The following is an 18,560-nucleotide window of genomic DNA, read 5'->3' on the forward strand; positions in this document are numbered from 1 at the left end:
GTCACTAAAATTATATAAAGTAATCAAAATTGCATAAAATCTTCCATTACTTTCATTGTATATTTGTTAAGCTATACACAATATTAGTTACTTAAAAATTTCCTCAAATGTGTTTGTATTTTAAAATATAAATTACTTCTGTTTCTAGCTTTAACTGGAAGTTTGAAACAGTTGAACTACCTAATGTTTTTCAAATAAAAAGTAATGTGGCTATTGAAATTGTTAAAAAATCTATTTTAGCCATTGGTTAAATTTCTAGGCTTCTAACTGTGCATAAATATTTACTTTGCACATATATGAAAGAAAAAAAATTATAATGAAAAATTAAATTATCACAATTTAAAGTTATATTTCTGGTATAGAAATGCAAATTATGAAATTATTACAAAGTGTACCTTATTATGTCAGTTGTTATGCTTTAATGTTTCAGATGTAAGCTTTATAAACCTTTTAATGTAGTAAAATGATATATTGGTTTCTAGTGCCCAGCATTCTCTAAACAAACTTGATGGATAAAGTACATCTACATTCTATGGAAGTAATTGTAGACATTCTGACATTTAAGATTTACTTTTGCAACAGTAATTATGAACATTACTCAATTATAAAGGATAAACATTAATATGAAAATAGGTAGACAAGCAATGATTTATAAACTTGAGGAAAAGTTTTATTGATAGTAGAATATACTACATGAGTTGACAGAACATCAATCTGTCTTCTTCAGGTGTGGTCAACACTGAGTAAAACAAGGTAGGTATATCATTATAGACATAAATGGTAACAGGATATAGGTATAGGTCAAGTGAATAGACCTTGTCAAGTACAGTTGCTGTTTCTAAGGCCATTATCATGGTTTAGTGAAAGATTGTTTGCTTTGATTTCTGTAGTTTCTAAACAGTATTTTGTGACCTGTTTCATTTTGATGATATGTTAAAGCAGGTATTTGGAATTCACCTCTTTGTATAAACCTCATAGTGCTTAACTGATCAGACCTGAAGAAGACAGGCCAATGTTCTGTCAGAATGTGTCATATATTCCACCATGAGTACAATTTTTCCTTATAAAAAGTTATTTTCCTATCATTTGTTTCTAAATTTTTTTAGTGATGTTTGATAAGGGGATTGGATTTTAAAACATAGTAAAGTAAAATTAATTTTGAAAGTTAAAAACTCATCATGAATAAAAAATTTTTTCACCCTGTTTGATAGTGAGAACTACCTGGTCCGTGTCCGTGCCCAGGTCATGACCAGAGATGATATTCAAGGTGGATGGTTTCCTATGGGCGGTGGCGGGCTCAGCAATGTTTCTGTATGTAAACGACTTCTCCCCACAGAAGATAAGTCTGAGCATGAATATTTCATCTACGGTGAAAGGATATGCGACCAATCAGTAAGTAGCTTACTTATTTTACGTACTTTTAGTAGAAGGTTTTAATGAAATTTACATCTCACAAAGTAACAGCAACATCAGTCATGAAGGTGTTTACCTTTATCTCTGGTATCATTCTAAATTTAAAATGTTTACAAATGTTGCCACTCCAGTGTAATTGTGTAGTACTATTAGCTTCACTTGTTAAGAACCCTTAACTCTCAACAGTTCAGTAGCAAACTGTAACATGGTTTTTTAGGTTGTCCTCAGCTGTATTATCAGGAAGGACTTTCAATATAACAAAGTCATGCCAACCTTTCACCACTGGAGAACAGGAGACAACAGGTTTGGTTTGGCCTTTCAGACTGCAGCTGATGCCAGAGTCTTTGACAAGGGAGTGAAAATGGCAGTGGAAGTTCTTGATGGTGTGTGTGTGTTATGTTAGTGTAGATGAACAGGTTGAAGTGTGAATTATTACTGAAGTAAACACATAGATTCAAGTCAGTTGTATGTCAAGTGAATTGACAATCTAAAGTAGAATTAGAGTGCACATAATATATATTGTTTTCTCTTGTCATGTATGTTTGATTCTAGTCAATTGTAAGGTGTGTGGGAGTCCAAGACTTCTAGCATGTGAAAACAAAAGTTCACATATAGAGGGCAGCACTGAATGAGAATAGTTATTTATGTGAGATGAGGTAAGTACCTATTAGAAATATGTTTCAATATAAGAAGATTATAACATATGAACCTTTTGTGTTGTTAGACAGCAAACTAAAACTAATCCATGGTATATATCATTTTAATGTAAATGTGTATATTTTTATGACACATAGTAGATATAATGAAAACTATATTAAAACCTACTTGTCCTGGAAGGGGGGATTTCAACAGAAGCACAGTAAGAACCAGTTTTATTCTGGAATATTCTTCTTTCTTTACTTCTGTCAAACAAACTACATTTTTTAAGTAATGGCCCGACTGTTGGTCATGTCAGCTTTATGAAGTTGGTGATAACACTGGTTTTCATATAATTTGTTGAAGATTTTTCATTATTCTCTTTCTGTTCAAACTTAGAATTTTTTGTTTTCGAAGAAATTGGTCCTATTTTGTAAATCAAGTCAAAGATAAATGGTAATAAATTTTGTGTCCCACTAACTGACTAATAGTAAACAATATAAACTGTACTATTACATATGGTACTTTGGTTTAAAACACATTTCCAACTTTAGGACATACATTAACATGTTCTAATTATTACTGAAGAAATACATTTTATAATATTGCTTTCTTTCATAGACTAAGAAACCTTAAATGATTTATTTTATTTTTCTTGCTCACTACTACTGCCCTCTTTTGCTTGGTTTGGTAAGTATACCATTTCCACTTTGAGTATGTATAAATACAGTGCATCACTTGCTTTTGAAGTTATGATTAAAATACATACATCGGTATATGATAAAAATTTTGAAAGTTTTATCTTTCTCCATAACTTAGGTTAAATTTGATATATAATGGCAAGTAATGCTTTGTTTTATGGCAAATAACTAAAAAATTTTAACAATGAACAGACTGCCTAGGCAACTAATATAAGGCTTTCAAAAATGATCTGGTTTGTAAGGCCTTTTTTGGTGATGTTCCATTGAGAACTTCATAACTAATGCTATCAGTAGTTTGATTTTATTCTAAGTTGTGCATTTTATAAAATTTAGCCTAAGTTTTGTGCTTTGGTTACCATGACTTGAACTACTTGGTCAATTTAATATGCATATTACTGTCAACAGGTTGGACAAGTTTTATCCCATTATATTATTTAAAAAAGAACTTTTTGTAATAAAATTAATCTCCTGCATATGAATGAAACTTGACTCTTGTTTATATCAAAATCTTTTTTACATAACTTTCAGGACATTAGAGATAAAGTGTCTTGTGTTACACTGAGTTAAAGAAATTTATTTTATAAAAAGAAATATGTAGTTAACCCTTCATCACAAATATATCAAAATTTAAAGAATAGGTCAAACAATAGTTAGTTGTTTTGTTTTTTCAAAAGGATAATGTTTTGAGCTAATACTCTTCATCATGTAAAACTTGGCATGTTACTTACCCTGACATTGTAATTCAGTGTATGTGCTCATAGCTTCTAAGAAGCGACAGACTTGTGTTACTGTACCTGGAATATCTGAACATTAGTAATGATGTTAGTGTTTGTGGTGGAACATTAATATTACTGTGTATAGAAATCATAATTTTTACAAGGCTATAGTAATGAATGTGTTTATGGAATGGTAGTAAAGGTGTTTTTTATGAAACAGTAATGTTTGTGTAATAGTATAACACAGTTTGGTTCTTCTTGAAGTTGTACATGGTTTTGGTCTTTGCTGTGGTCCAGATCTCAGTAATGAAGATGTGTTTATGGTAAGTTGTGGGTATTTTTTTTTTAAGTCAGTTGAAATACAGAGTTAACTACTAGTTAATAATGCAATGGTTTTATTGTCTTGAAACTTTATATGTTTTACAATAATTCTTGTATGCTGAATTAGAAAATCTCAATTTTTCTCTGTTGTGTATCGATTTATCACAAAATGTCCATATAATTTTACATAAATGAATCATTTTCATTGAAATTGGGTCACATTTTTGTATGTTTAATATGTTATCCTCTAGCTGAAGGTTTCTTAAACCCAGTTTTGACATGAGAGTGATCAATCTTTCTAGAACCCATAAGAAACACACCACTAGTATATAATAGTTAATGGGCCTCATGATGTAACATGACTTTTTCCTTCTCTCTATTTTGTATTTGTTGCTTGCTATAGCAACATGGGGGTGTGTGTAAATGACCAATTATATTCTGTTACATTTGTGGTAAACTTGTAAAAAAAACAACAAAGGCAAACCATTACAGAATCCATCAAAAAGTGTACAATGCATATTTTGGAATAAAATTTGGGAACCAACACAAATCATGGGCTCTGCACAATGTTTGCACTATTTGTGTTGATGACTTGAGACAATTGACTAAAGGTAAGAAAAAGTCTTTGCTTTTTGGAATTCCAATGGTCTGGTGTGAGCATAGAAATCATGGAGGTGACTACTATTTTTGCTCGTGTAACGTTTAAGGCTACAGCACTTGAAATAACAAGGATACTTCTTATGTGAACCTTCAATTTGCTGTAAGACCTGTTTGCTCAGGGGCCTGATGTACCTGTACATACTTCACTGGAGATTCTCGATACAGTTTAATCTGATCCTGATGTCGATAGAAATGATAAGGATCATTGTCAACCTGAAACATCTGGTGAACCACAACTTTTTACACAATTTCTGTTAATAACTTGTTCAGTAAATTCAAAGAGTCAGGTTGTAATATGAGCTTGAAAATTTATTTCTTTCACTCACATATTGACTAATTCTTCTGAAAATCTCTATCCCATCAGCAAAGAAAAAGGGGGAATATTTCATCAAGACATCAGGGAAGGTGGAACATCAGCAAGATGGCTGATTACTGCAATGAGATGCTTTAGATGAATAGATAAAAGAAAGGATTCAACATGTAATTTTGAGACTAAAATGACATTGAATTTACACACAAATTCAGGATGAATGAGGGCCAATATTCACTTAAGTTCAGGATGAATGAGGGCTGATATTCATTTAAGATCAATTTTTCCTATTCTTCAGTTTGTTAACAAAAATACAAACACAATAATAATTATAAAGTATTCATTGGGATGAATGATATAATATCTTGTTTTGAGTAAAGTTTTCAATTGCCAATTTGTAAAAAAAATGCATGAAAGAAAAATATTTTTGAAATCTGCATAGACGAATTATTCAAAATCCATTATTGAAACCAAAACCTTTATGAAATTTAAATTCACAGGCCTGTGTAATTACAACTCATTTGTTTCATCTAACTGTAACCTAAAAGTTGTTGTTGTTATACATACATAATCTACACCGATATTCCGTTGTATTCCAGCCACTCTAACAAGAAAAAGGCCCGACTGGTACTGGATATAACAATGTCATATGATTGATATGTTATAACATCTTCTTTGCTTTTACACATAGATTATTAGAATTACACTAAAATACTAGGAATGATTTTGCTTTTATAATTATTCAGTATATTTATTAGAACATAAATACTTATTCTGCAAACTAAAGAGAGACTGACCCAGTTACCTCTTAAGAAAACAAAATAATTGAAATACAGACTTTTAGGGTTATAGTTAGATTTAAATAATTAACTTGAAACATGAGAATCATTGTTATAAAAAAAATACCAAAATTATCTGATTATTGGTTAAACAGCTACATGGATTTTAAAAATTATTTACAAACATGAAAATATTTTTGTTAAGAACCAGAAACCAATATCATTCCTGTATGTAAGTAACAAGATATCAACAATGTCATGTTGTTCATTGGTTGAAGGATGATATAGCAGTTTTTTGAAAACGGTATCATAAGTTAAGTAGACCAACCATTTTAACATACTGTTTGTTTGTTCTTATAATTTAGGGTTTATTCTTCAAGTAGTTGTTTCAATAAATGAGGCACGTAATGGTACTGATTTACTCACTATCATAGATTATTTCAACCACATGACTTTAACCATTACTCAAAATATATATTTTGGGATGAGGCGGTAGAACAATGTTTAAATAGTGTATTCATAAGTAAGGATTTTGTCTTTTCTCTTACTTCTGAATTTCTTGCTACTTAATGTTTGTATACAGTATCTGGAGAATTACTTAACATTGGTATATTATGGGTAAAACATCTTGTAAAAAGTGGTGCATGATATATGGAAAAGTACTCAACACTGGTACATAGTGTATAGAGGTCTACTCAGTATTATATAGATCAGTAAAATAAAAGAAATGTACATTTACTGTTTCTAATAGGAACTAAATACATTCAATTTTATTGAATATTTAGAGTAAAGGAAAAAGGAGCCAGATATGTTTGACATTCTAATAACATAAATGTGGCCAACTCATCCTAATTTTAAACTGGATATCATAAGTGTGTACTTTTACTACTAGGCACTAATGTTAGTTTTTAGTGAGATCCATGTTAAAAACTGTTAACTCTTATGTTCCTAAATTTGAATAACAAATCTTTAGACATTGGAACTGCCCATGGATTCTCTATCTTCTTCGGGCTCCAGCACCACAAGCGGCAGTATTGGTGGACCTGTCCAGCCATCATCTACAAATCCTAGTACACAGGGTGATTTACTCTCAACCTCAACAAATCCTAGTACACAGGGTGATTTACTCTCAACCTCATCACCATACCCTCATCCTCATGCCAACTATCATCATCTCCATTGCATGCATTTTGCACGTTCCTTGCATATACCTGCAGGACCTAGCAACACCAATGGGATGGGAACGTCAAATGGAGGCTTAGGAAGTGCAAGGAGTCCAGGAGAAGAAATAATAAACAGGGAAAGAACCAGTACTGATCCAGGGACTCACAATATTGACAAGATTGAAGTCCTTTCCAGAGAACCTTATTCTTACGTACAGTGTGCCAGGGATAAACCATCTCGATTAGATCATGAATACTCCTACCCTATCATGGATCTGTTAAAACCAAACAAACAAGACCATGTATCTGTATGTAGCTACAAGAAACCTCAGTTCTCTGGTAGACAACCTACCTTGTTGCCAACTAAGAACAACAAGAATTACCATAAAGGAGAATCTCAACGACAGTCTTTCACTGAACAATCCCAGTGCCGTTATTGTCAGGAAATGTTTGAGGAAAAGAACTATCAGCATAGCTGTGAGTATGCTTTTGACCCAGTGTTAACATGCATCAATGCTTCCACTTGTATGTCTTGTGCCCAGTGGATGCTGTACCACTGCGTATCTGATGCAGACAGAGAAGTTGGTGAACATACTTGTTCATGCAATACATCTGATGACCAATGTCATCAAAGATGGATTGGACTAGCACTTCTCTCATTCCTTGTTCCATGTCTGTGGTTCTATCTTCCTTTACGAGCTTGTCATCAATGTGGTCTCCGATGTCATCTGTGTGGAAGTAGGCATCGAGCTACGTAATCACCACGTAACTAACTAGTGCCGATAATTGGCGGTTTCCTACTGTAGTTCTACAGTGTTAACAAATATTGTGAATCTAACATGTACTAGATCAGTGTTTGGAAGCAGATTGAAATACTGATGCCAAACTGAATATGTTTCTAGCTCTCCTTATGGTTTGTAGCAGACCTTCATGTTTATTATCTTGATAGAAAGTAATAATTCTTTATAGAGAAGTGCTATTTTGTGAAAATGTAATTGCAGTATTTGAAAGACAAGACTTACTGATTTAAAATCTCTAGCAGTATGTGGTAGGTATTAGTTGTTCATTAAAAATGTACAGCAGGTCTTTCTTAGACATCATTTATTAAGATGTGTAGCAGTCTTTAGTATCCATCAGTTGTTTGATTGAAATACATGGCAGTCTTTACTACATATTGGTTAATTGTTTATAAATATCGGTTAAACAAAAGAATTCCCCTAAATAAGTACCACAGATTAAGTTACATTTAGTTATGCTTGCAAATCAAGAAGTTTTTCATTTTGTGTAACATTTCTTTGTCAGCAAGTGTTAATCTTCTGTTAAAATGTATAATGGTATTTGTAAGCCAGGCCTCCAGACACAGTTTTAAATTGTTATGCAGTCCTCAATAGACAGGAGTTCTATTAAATCGTACAACTTATCCTTGTACACAAGGTTTTATTCAACAAATACGTAATAGTGTTGCCAGTTTAAAAAACAACAAATATTATAGAAGGAAAGAATTACATAATATATAGAAATACAGTGTAAATGTATTTCTGTAGAAATGAGACTGTAGTATATTACACTTTGTAATATAATACATACGTAACCTACGCTGTATTAAATATCTAATACACAACCTGAATCACATTATATGTGATCTGTATTGAGGGTTAGAGGGAAAGATACTATATGTGATCTGTATTGAGGGTTAGAGGAAAGATACTATATGTGATCTGTATTGAGGGTTAGAGGAAACATACTGTATGCGATCTGTATTGAGGGTTAGAGGAAAGATACTGTATGCGATCTGTATTGAGGGTTAGAGGAAAGATACTGTATGCGATCTGTATTGAGGGTTAGAGGAAAGATACTGTATGCGATCTGTATTGAGGGTTAGAGGAAAGATACTATTAAGCTGATAATTTTAGATGAAAAGATAAAGGACTAAACTAACATCTTATGTTATAAAATGTTTTACATGAAGAGAAGAAACTTAAGTAACAAAACTATATGAATGGATACAGGGAAAAAACACATTATATCAATGTGTTATGTTGCAAGACATTTCACATGATGATGTATTTAGAGGATGTTCTGACCAACAGGTGGAATTAAAGGGCTATGTGTGCATCATGTCAGTTCAGTGAAGATAATTTTTAATGTCTCTAGAAATATCACATGGATAAAGAAATTTTGTTTTATTAAATAAGGTTAAGTCTTAAAATATCTTAGTGAGTGTACTTTGTAAGACAGTAATTTGGAAACTATACTGAATTGTAATGGCTAGCCATTGTTCTTGTTAAATGTTAGGTTTTGTCATTTAAGTGCATTCTGATATCACTACTTATTGTTATAAAGAAAAAGATTGTTATAACAATAATGATTTAAAGTACACACAGATGACAATAACAATGATAGTTTTACAAGTACAGAGAGACTGTTGTATGGGTACAATGATATTGTGTTACAAATAAAGAGAAGGTTATAACAATGTTTAGGGTCAGCAAGGGACATGTTGGCCCATCTCAATTATCCTATTCTCTAAGCCAAATTAAAACTATTAAATAAAACAAATTAAAGCCAGACCTTATCATTCATATCTTTAAAGCTTTCTTTTAAACACTTAAATTTACTGACTCCACAACATCTGAAGGTAACTCCTTCCATAAGCCAACCACCCTATTTCTAAAAGTAAAACTGTTTTTGTTGAAGATGGTCTAAACCTGTATTTTTGTCCTCTAGTTCTATAATTCTTGTTGTTAAGTATGAACATTATTAATTCCTTTTAAAATCTTAAACAATTCAATCAGATTCCCCTTACTTCTTCTTTTGATAAAACAATTTTTTAGGATATTAATATCTCCTTAACTGAAAATTCCTCATTCCCAATCATCATCCTAGTAACTCTTTCCAACAATTCAGGGGCTTTACTAAGGTAAGGAGCCCATGACTGAACACAATACTTCAAATGTGGCCTAAGCAGTGACTTAAATAATAAAAGTATAACCTCTTTAGACTTGTATTCAATATTTCTGTAGACACAACCTAAAATCCTATGTCCTCACACTAGGAACAGTACACTGCTTAAATGGCTTTAGAGAGTGATGAACTATTACACAAATATCCTTTTTCTTCATGATATGGTGAAGGTTATTCCAGTCTAATTATAATTAAAATTAAGATAACCCACATGCAGTATCTTGTGACATAACTAAAACCCATATGCTGTTTATATGTCCATCTCACTAGATGATCAAAATCCTTTTGTAAAGCAGCATCGTCCTAGACCTTAATACTGCTAATAAATGTAACCCACTGACCATTCCTTCATACAGATACACCATCAGTAACATTTTCGAAGCATAACAAAGATTTGCAAGTAAAGATTTTCCCTTATTGAAACCACAATAAAATTCTAAACTTTGTTGAATAATTTTGCAAAGTATCTTAAACTTTTCCCACAGGCCTACAATTATCTGGATAACTTCTCTTAACCTCCCTTGAGAACTGGAGAGACATTAGCTAATTTTCATTCTATTGGGACTTGTCCACTTTTAAAGGGCTTCCAGAAAATTGTTGTAACTGGTTTGCACATCCAATCCTTGACCTGTTTAAAACCCTTGGGTAAATACTACCTGGTGCAGGAACCTTATCATTCTTTAAATTTCCCAATTTTATTTAAGAAGCTCAGAAATGTTCAACTTTGTTTTCATCTATCAGTTGCTCGAGTCTTCATTAGTAAAAGCTGAAAAAAAGCTGAATTTAATAACCTAGCTATTTTATAATCATCAGATACAAGCTTTCCTTTATCAGCCCTCAAGGAGCTTATCTCCATCCTAACATTTTGTTTACACATAACGTATATCAAGAATTCCTTACTGTAAGTGTTCACACTTTCAACCAACCTTTTCTCATAAATTTTTTGATATCCTAATTTTCTATTTGACCAACTATAATCTTCTAAATCTCCTGTCACACCAGTCAATTTAAAGTTATTAAATTTGTGATGCTTTTCTTTAATTTGATCTCTTGTACCCTTTGTGAGCAACCCTGGTTTCTTTACTTACAGCTATATTTTTCTTTCTGTAAGGAGTATATTTATTTTGAATATTAAAACGTTTTCAGCATTTGCTTGTGTCTCCAAATTCTTGTTGCATCCTCTCAAAATTTATTATTTTTTTAAATATGCAATCAAAATATTACAAAATATTATTCCTAATTTACATGTACAGCAAAGGTAAACACAGTAATAATCACTTGTAAGTAAGTGTCCCCCAGCTTCCACCCTCTGAACCACTTCTCTATTACAAGTTAACAATAAATCTAAAATAATATTTCTAGTTGGTTCCTTGACCAGTTAGTGAAGAAATCCATTTTGAACAGAAACCTTACTCCACCATGGTTTGACTCTGGTACCTTCCACTAACTATATCTGAAATTAAACCCACCCATAATTATGACTTCATTAATAGTTGAAATCCTAATCTCACTGTAAAGTTTCTCACTAATTTCCTCTGATGGTCTGTAACAAATTCCTGTTAAGAGCTTTTTCCCTTGATATCTACTAAAAGAAACACAAATAGATTCAGTATCTTTTTTATTATCCTTAATATTCTCAACTTCAACAGGATGTAACCATACTTTACATAGAGGGCCACTTCTCCCCTCTGTTTACTACTCTGTTCTTAGTAAATAACCAATAACCATTTATTTCAAAGACATTTATGTCATCAAAATTATCTACCTTTAACCATGTTTCAGTTATTCCCTTTATGTCAAAATATTCTATTCATACCAGTGCCCTAAAGTCATCTGTTTTATCTGTCATACTTCTCAGCATTACAGTAGTAACAATTAAGCCTATTTTTATAACTGTTTTTATACTGATTTCCTATGCTAAACTTTCCTGTACATCTCAGTTTTGTTACATTTAGTTTATCTTTTCCCTCACCAATATCTAGTCCTAGTTTAAAACTTCCCTTACAATTTAAATAATATCAGCTAACCTGCCCTTCTTTGCACATTAATTTCAGACTAACATTTAACCTAGGGACCTACTCAAAATCTTATCTTCACAATTAATTCTTGGCAGTATCCTGACAAAATTCACTATATCGTTAGTCCCTACATGAACAACAAAACTGCATCGTTGCTAGTCCACTTTTATCTCTTGTTCTGTCAGTAATATTTTCCACCTGTGCCCCAGGGTAACATAATTTAACTCTTCTCCCAGTTTACCCCACAGATTATTCTAACCACATGCTGTGTCAAGGAATCACCTATAGCTATAACCTGTTTAACTTCATAATCCGCGTTATTGTATATTCCTTCAACTGTTCCTTGTCTACGTAAGTCAAGGGTTGAAGTCTGCTGCTCAGTAGAATATAACTATAACCTGTTTAACTTCATAATCCACATTATTCTATATTCCTCCAACTGTTCCTTGTCTACGTAAGTCAAGGGTTGAAGTCTGCTGCTCAGTAGAATATAACTATAACCTGTTTAACTTCATAATCCACATTATTCTATATTCCTCCAACTGTTCCTTGTCTCGTAAGTCAAGGACTGAAGTCTGCTGCTCAGTAGAATATAACTATAACCTGTTTAACTTCATAATCCACATTATTCTATATTCCTCCAACTGTTCCTTGTCTCACATTAAGTCAAGGGCTGAAGTCTGCTGCTCAGTAGAATATAGCTATAACCTGTTTAACTTCATAATCCACATTATTCTATATTCCTCCAACTGTTCCTTGTCTATGTAAGTAAAGGGCTGAAGTCTGCTGCTCAGTAGAATATAGCTATAACCTGTTTAACTTCATAATCCACATTATTCTATATTCCTCCAACTGTTCCTTGTCTCACGTAAGTCAAGGGCTGAAAGTCTGCTGCTCAATAGAATATAACTATAACATGTTTAACTTCATAATCCACATTATTCTATATTCTCGAACTGTTCCTTGTCTACGTTAAGTCAAGGGCTGAAGTCTGCTGCTCAGTAGAATACAGTCTTTACCGCGTAACTTCACTATTTTAACTCCAATACTACACTTTCTAACTAGTTGTCATTGTTAATCTTGGTTGATATAAAACCTTGTATTTAAAATCTTAGCTCCTCTTGAAGTCCTGTTGTCATTTCACACAGTTTATACTACTATTTCCTCAACTTTAGTTAGGATAACCTTCAACTTACAAACTCTACATGTAAATTCAACATTCTCACTACTAGCTTCCTTAAACATGCATAGTAGTCTCAAGTTCTCAAATAAAACTTGTTGTACCCATCACATCTAACAAACTGGGAATGGTTAACTATTGTATTATTTGTAGAATTAAAATAAACACTCAGTACTATGATTAAATTACTAGTTAAACCTAAGTTTGATAATTGTGTTACAAATAAAGAGAAGGTTATAGGAATGATACAATGATATTGTGTTACAAGTAAAGAGGATATTATAAGGATGATAAAATATTATGTTAGAAGAAATGTTGTAAGAATGATACAATATGTTATTTACAAGTAAAGAGGATATTATAAGGATGATAAAATATTATGTTAGAAGAGAGGTTATAGGAATAATACAATGATATGTTGTTACAAGTAAAGAGGATATTATAGGATGATAAAATATTATGTTAGAATAGAATGTTGTAAGAATGATACAATGATATGTTGTTACAAGTAAAGAGGATATTATAAGGATGATAAAATATTATGTTAGAAGAGAAGGTTATAGGAATGATACAATGATATGTTGTTACAAGTAAAGAGGATATTATAAGGATGATAAAAAAATTATATTTAGAATAGAATATTGTAAGAATGATACAATGATATTGTGTTACAAGTACAGAAAAGGTTATATATAAAAGATACAATGTTAATATTTAGAAGTAAAGAGGAGGCTGTAAGAATGTGTCATAAATAAAGATAAGATAATAATGAAACTACAATGTTAATATTTAGGAATTCACAGAAGATTATAAAGATGATACAATGATACTGCATTACAAGTACAGTGAAGATTATATTGTAATAGAAGATACAGTGCTAATTTTCAGAAGAAAATGTTATAAAGATGAAACAATGATTTGGTGTTAGAGGTAAAAAGAAGGTTATAAGAATGATATAATGATAATGTGTCAACTAAAGAGAAGGTTATAAGGATAAGACTATGATAATGTGTCAACTAAAGAGAAGGTTATAATGATAATACTATGATAATGTGTCAACTAAAGAGAAGGTTATAAGGATAATACTATGATAATGTGTCACAAGTAAAGAGAAGGTTTATACCACAGCATAGTGTGTAGGGAAAGCAAGGGACCTTTGGTCCATTTTGGCTGTTTCATCTTCTTAGCCAAACTAAAACTATTAAATAAATAATTAAAGCTAGCCCTTATCGTTCATATCTTTCAAGCTTTCTTAAATTTACTGCTTGTGTAATAATGTGTTAGAACTGAAGACAAGGTTACAAGGAAGATGCAATAATAATGTGTTACAAGTAAAGAGAATGTTATTAGGATGATACAGTATTATTCTACAAATACTTAGAAATGGTTGTTAGGATACAATAATAACTTTGTGTAAGTAAAATCACTGGCATGGTAACAATAACGTTCTGTAAGGACAGAGAAAGTTGGGTTTGTAGAGTTAATACAATAATGTTAACATCTTAACCCTTAAATGGCAGCCATCATCAACTTGATGCTGCTGTCTGCAACATTCCTGTTGTTTAGTGATTAAAGAAACTATTAGATAGGTAGAACATTGTTCTTATCAGATGAGACCTTACTGAAATCAAAGTACTCATTTACTTAGTGGTATTACTGTATAACTCTAGTTTTCTTATACCACATAATGTAGAACTTGTTCATGAAACATGTTTCCAGCCCCCTGCTGATGTTAACCTGGTGTTTGTGCCTTATACATCGAGAATCTGTCACAATGTGTTTATTTCATTCTCTCACTATAAACTTATCTTTAAAATCAAAGATTTTTCTGATGTTTTGAGGCCAGTCTAAATGTTTGTTCTAATTAACTTAATTTTAGTGTTGGAATCAGGTAAAAAGAGAGATATCTTCATAAAACAATTACAGTAGAACTAACATTTCAATTAAAATTTGTTTTTGATATGAAGACAAGAACTGAAGTGTACCTACGTATTGCTGTGATGAGTTACTGTATTGAAAAATGAAAATTACAGTGTTACGTTTCACGTTTTTGTACTACTATAATTGTGAAAGTTAGAAAATATCTGTTATTAGTTTGAACAAACCAAAATCCAAACTATTTTTCTCACAAACCTAAATCTGTGTAATCAGCCTGAGTGTGATGTCGTAAGTTTATAATTGTTTAACACTTTGAGTAGTCAACACTAAAGAGCCAAGATACATTAGTCCATTATGTATCAACCTCAAACACTGTAATTTGTATTCACTCCTCAAGTTATTTAATTTAATAAAAACATTTTGTTAGTCTCAATTCATAGCAAAGAGAGTTGAAAATAAAACTAGAAGATAGAATGTGCCTTTTAGGAAGACCCATGGTAGCAGGAAGACAGTATCAGCCTAAATGCCATTTCAAGCCAAAAATAAGCAAGTAAAACAAGACTTATTTTCTGGAATTGTGCTGCAGACAGGTATGCACCACACTGTATCTTTCACCTGTAGTTACAGTAGGTGTATTTTATAAAATGTTAGTAATTTTCGACAACAGTTGTAATCATTCATCTGATGTAGAATAAAACATTTCCAATAGAAAGCAGTTCATTTGGCTAACAACAGATAACATTTTGTTTTTAAATATGTACTGATCATAAATTTGTGGAAAACTTTCACCTTATGATTGGACATTCTGCACATTAAACTCTTGCTTGAAGACCCCAAATCTTAAGGTATGTGGGGTCCTTGGAGCTCACATTAAACTCTTGCTTGAAGACCCCAAATCTTAAGGTATGTGGGGTCCTTGGAGCTCATTTTTGAAAAACTACTCAAATTGTTTAAAGTGTGTTGTAAATTTGTAGAATATGTAATTACAGTTAACATTGACTAAATATTTGAAGTAATTTGTTACAGAACTATAAGTGTTGCTTACGATTCACTATATTTTATTAATGGTTGTTTTCAAACAAAATGTATTCATGTCTGTCTTGCATCAGTTTTGTTTTCTGGAAGTGATTTCTTTATAATCTGTGGAAACAGTAATAGTTGTATTTCTAATGACAAAGCATGTAATACAAATTATTATATTTTTAATGGTAACCATTACATTTATAAAAAGATTTTATTTTTGGTATCATGCACTTGTGTGAACCTTTTAACTTGACCATGAAATAACAATGAGATGAGGAATTTAAATAGATGGTTTATTGCAGTGATAGTGTAAATGGGGGATTGGGAGGGGAAAATTATCCCCAGATCTTGTGCAGAGGGGCACCATCTGGGGCTGGTCTCTGATATTTTTAACTGTTAGGGCCACCAGAAAAGGGCATCGCCCATGGTTAAGTGAATCCTCATATCACCACTGACTCATTGACTGGTACTTTGTATTTTGGAAACCAGATAATCATTTTAAAACTCAATACAACTGAAAGTATATCTTGTTTTTAAGTTGAATGCTACAACATGCTGAGAGTTATGCATCTATGCCTGTATGTAGTTTTACAAGTATAACATACAGAGGCAATTTAAAACTCGGGAATAGAATACAATAACATCTCCACAAGACTTACTGAGCAATATTTTGAACAAATGTTTTTGTTAAGGCAGAACATTTGCTTCCCTAATAATGTTTCATCATAAGGTGATATTATAGTGTTTATTTATTCTTTGTATGTGTGCACAACTCTTTTGGATATATTTCCAACTTACTATCATAATAATTCTTCCTACAGTTTTGTTTGACATGTGAATATAAAAACGTATTAGTTTGTAAGTCACAAGTAAGGCCAATGAATGTAGTTTTATTTATGGTTGAAGGTTAGTGAGTACCTTTAGTGCATAGTGAGGCTCTGTTACTATAGAATTCTGTACAAATGAACTCTAACATAATTCTAGTTGAACTAATAACATTTAATTTTATAGCTTCTAATACACTAATTCAGACCGACATTACTTTTAAAGAACATTTTTCACATAGGCCTCATGTAGCTTTAATTTGTTTTACATAAACTTTTCTCTTCACAGAGCATGATGCATAAGATTTGGTGTGTTATTACATAATTAACACAGTACCTAATTTAGGCTGTGTGGTACATTTTGCTAATGTAACACAGCTGTAAAAAACGAAATGTTTATCAGATGTTAATAGATACGTTATGCTATAAACTATGAAACAGACCTGCAATAATTACTTATGCATTTAAATATGAATGATTGAAATAAAACGAATGAAACAATATACTAGTCATAAAATACTGTGAATGTTTAAAAAATCTTAAACCAGTAGTAGCAAATAATGTAAAAGTGTGCAATTTAAAACCTGAACTCTTACAGTATTGGTTTGGTCCTCAATACTCATTCCAGAATGCTATGTGAAAAGAACTTAATTCAGTAGTTTTCAGTGTTGTCTTATGTTAGTTTACTAATAAATCTTTATTGGTCAGTTATGTATCCGTGACGTATTACATTATTGAGTGTAGTGTGTAAATACAGTGTTAAATATATCACTCATGTTTCACCTGTAGTACAGAGAACATTATCTGAATGTTAGACAATACAGCTTGAGCATATAGCTGTACATGTCATATTTTGCTCAGTAAGTAAACACTATTTTTGTCGGTTCATATTTCGAGTAACTGTTATAACCTGTATAAATAGCAGTATGAACTTTTTGATGTGTTATTGGTTGGAAAGTTTTAAAGTTACTATGGTTAGCCCTTACATAACTGTGTAAACACATTGTATATCTAATAATAGTCCATTAACAGAATAAAACAGCTTAAAGTTAACAATGTACCTTCAACATTCTGAGGAATAAGACTCCATTGTATATATAGTGTTGTGGGTAATGAAAACTTTGGACACCAGGTGATATGCTTAGTTGAAATATATTAAACCCTTAAAATGAGGCAGCTACTTGCATCTTGCTCATTACTTGTATGTTCACCAAGTCAGACTGTGTATTTTAATCACTGAAAGCACGACCAGTCTTCTAAACAAATTAATAATATATATCTGTACTTGTCAATAAAATAAATGTTTACTACTACTAGTGAATTGTTTTCTTTAAAGTACACATCTATGAAATATATAGTAAAATGTCCAGATGTTACATTCTTTGTGGTTTCTGATGACATTAAAACTTTTCTTAATGTTATTCTTCAAAATACTTTTGATTTCATGATTTCTCACCTGACATATTTTTTAGCTCTGGTTAGTTTTGCTGAACTGTGATTTTTTCCTTTCTTATCATATAAACACATTTAAATCCAGCTAATATAAGAATCTCCAGTGTTGTTGCAACATCATGAGTAACCTCTTTGACCTTGATAAGAAAATGTCCAATTTATGAATTACACGTACAACTCCCCACTACTGTACAGATCCTGAACCACAAGCTGTTACACTTAAAGGCTTAACAACACAAGACTTCCTAAACTACTTGGAGTGCATCTTGGGTTCACTTTTACAAGGTTTAAACCTGTTTACCTACTATTGTGAAATTTCCAAAGCAAGCAACTGAATGCCCAATGACTTTACCACATAACACAGAGTTAACTTACAATTACCGTGAGAACTTTATTAAGCTAATTCCTGGTGGAATACACAAGCTTGACTGGATTAAAAGAGAGAACCTTTCCACCAACAAACACTAACTGGAAGCTAAAACCTAGATTATTAAAGTTGTAATTGTAATATTCAAAACAGCA

At 31.7% G+C, this 18,560-nt stretch overlaps 1 protein-coding gene across 2 annotated transcripts; it reads left to right on the top strand.

Annotated features, from left to right (window-relative positions):
- The first annotated feature begins 1,205 nt into the window (after nt 1–1,205).
- LOC143256314 (sprouty-related, EVH1 domain-containing protein 1-like) lies at nt 1,206–10,040 on the top strand. Of its 2 annotated transcripts, none has more exons than XM_076513390.1 (4): nt 1,206–1,392; nt 1,631–1,796; nt 3,731–3,789; nt 6,510–10,040. In XM_076513390.1, the coding sequence occupies exons 1-4, from the start codon at nt 1,246–1,248 to the stop codon at nt 7,455–7,457; spliced, it is 1,320 nt and encodes a 439-aa protein (XP_076369505.1). In that variant the 5' UTR covers nt 1,206–1,245; the 3' UTR covers nt 7,458–10,040. The 2 variants fall into 2 exon arrangements, with proteins under 2 accessions (XP_076369505.1, XP_076369506.1); XM_076513391.1 differs by having other exon boundaries at nt 3,764–3,789.
- Nucleotides 10,041–18,560: the final 8,520 nt, after the last annotated feature.

The sequence above is a fragment of the Tachypleus tridentatus genome, chromosome 7 (genome assembly GCF_004210375.1).
Source record: "Tachypleus tridentatus isolate NWPU-2018 chromosome 7, ASM421037v1, whole genome shotgun sequence".
In the NCBI taxonomy this organism is placed as follows: Eukaryota; Metazoa; Arthropoda; class Merostomata; order Xiphosura; family Limulidae; genus Tachypleus; species Tachypleus tridentatus.

Coding starts and splice junctions, on each gene's coding strand:
- LOC143256314 (XM_076513390.1), top strand. CDS start 1,246: ATGACCAGAGATGATATTCAAGGTGGATGGTTTCCTATGGGCGGTGGC. Junction 1,393..1,630: donor AAAGGATATGCGACCAATCA/GTAAGTAGCTTA, acceptor ATGGTTTTTTAG/GTTGTCCTCAGCTGTATTAT. Junction 3,790..6,509: donor GTAATGAAGATGTGTTTATG/GTAAGTTGTGGG, acceptor ACAAATCTTTAG/ACATTGGAACTGCCCATGGA.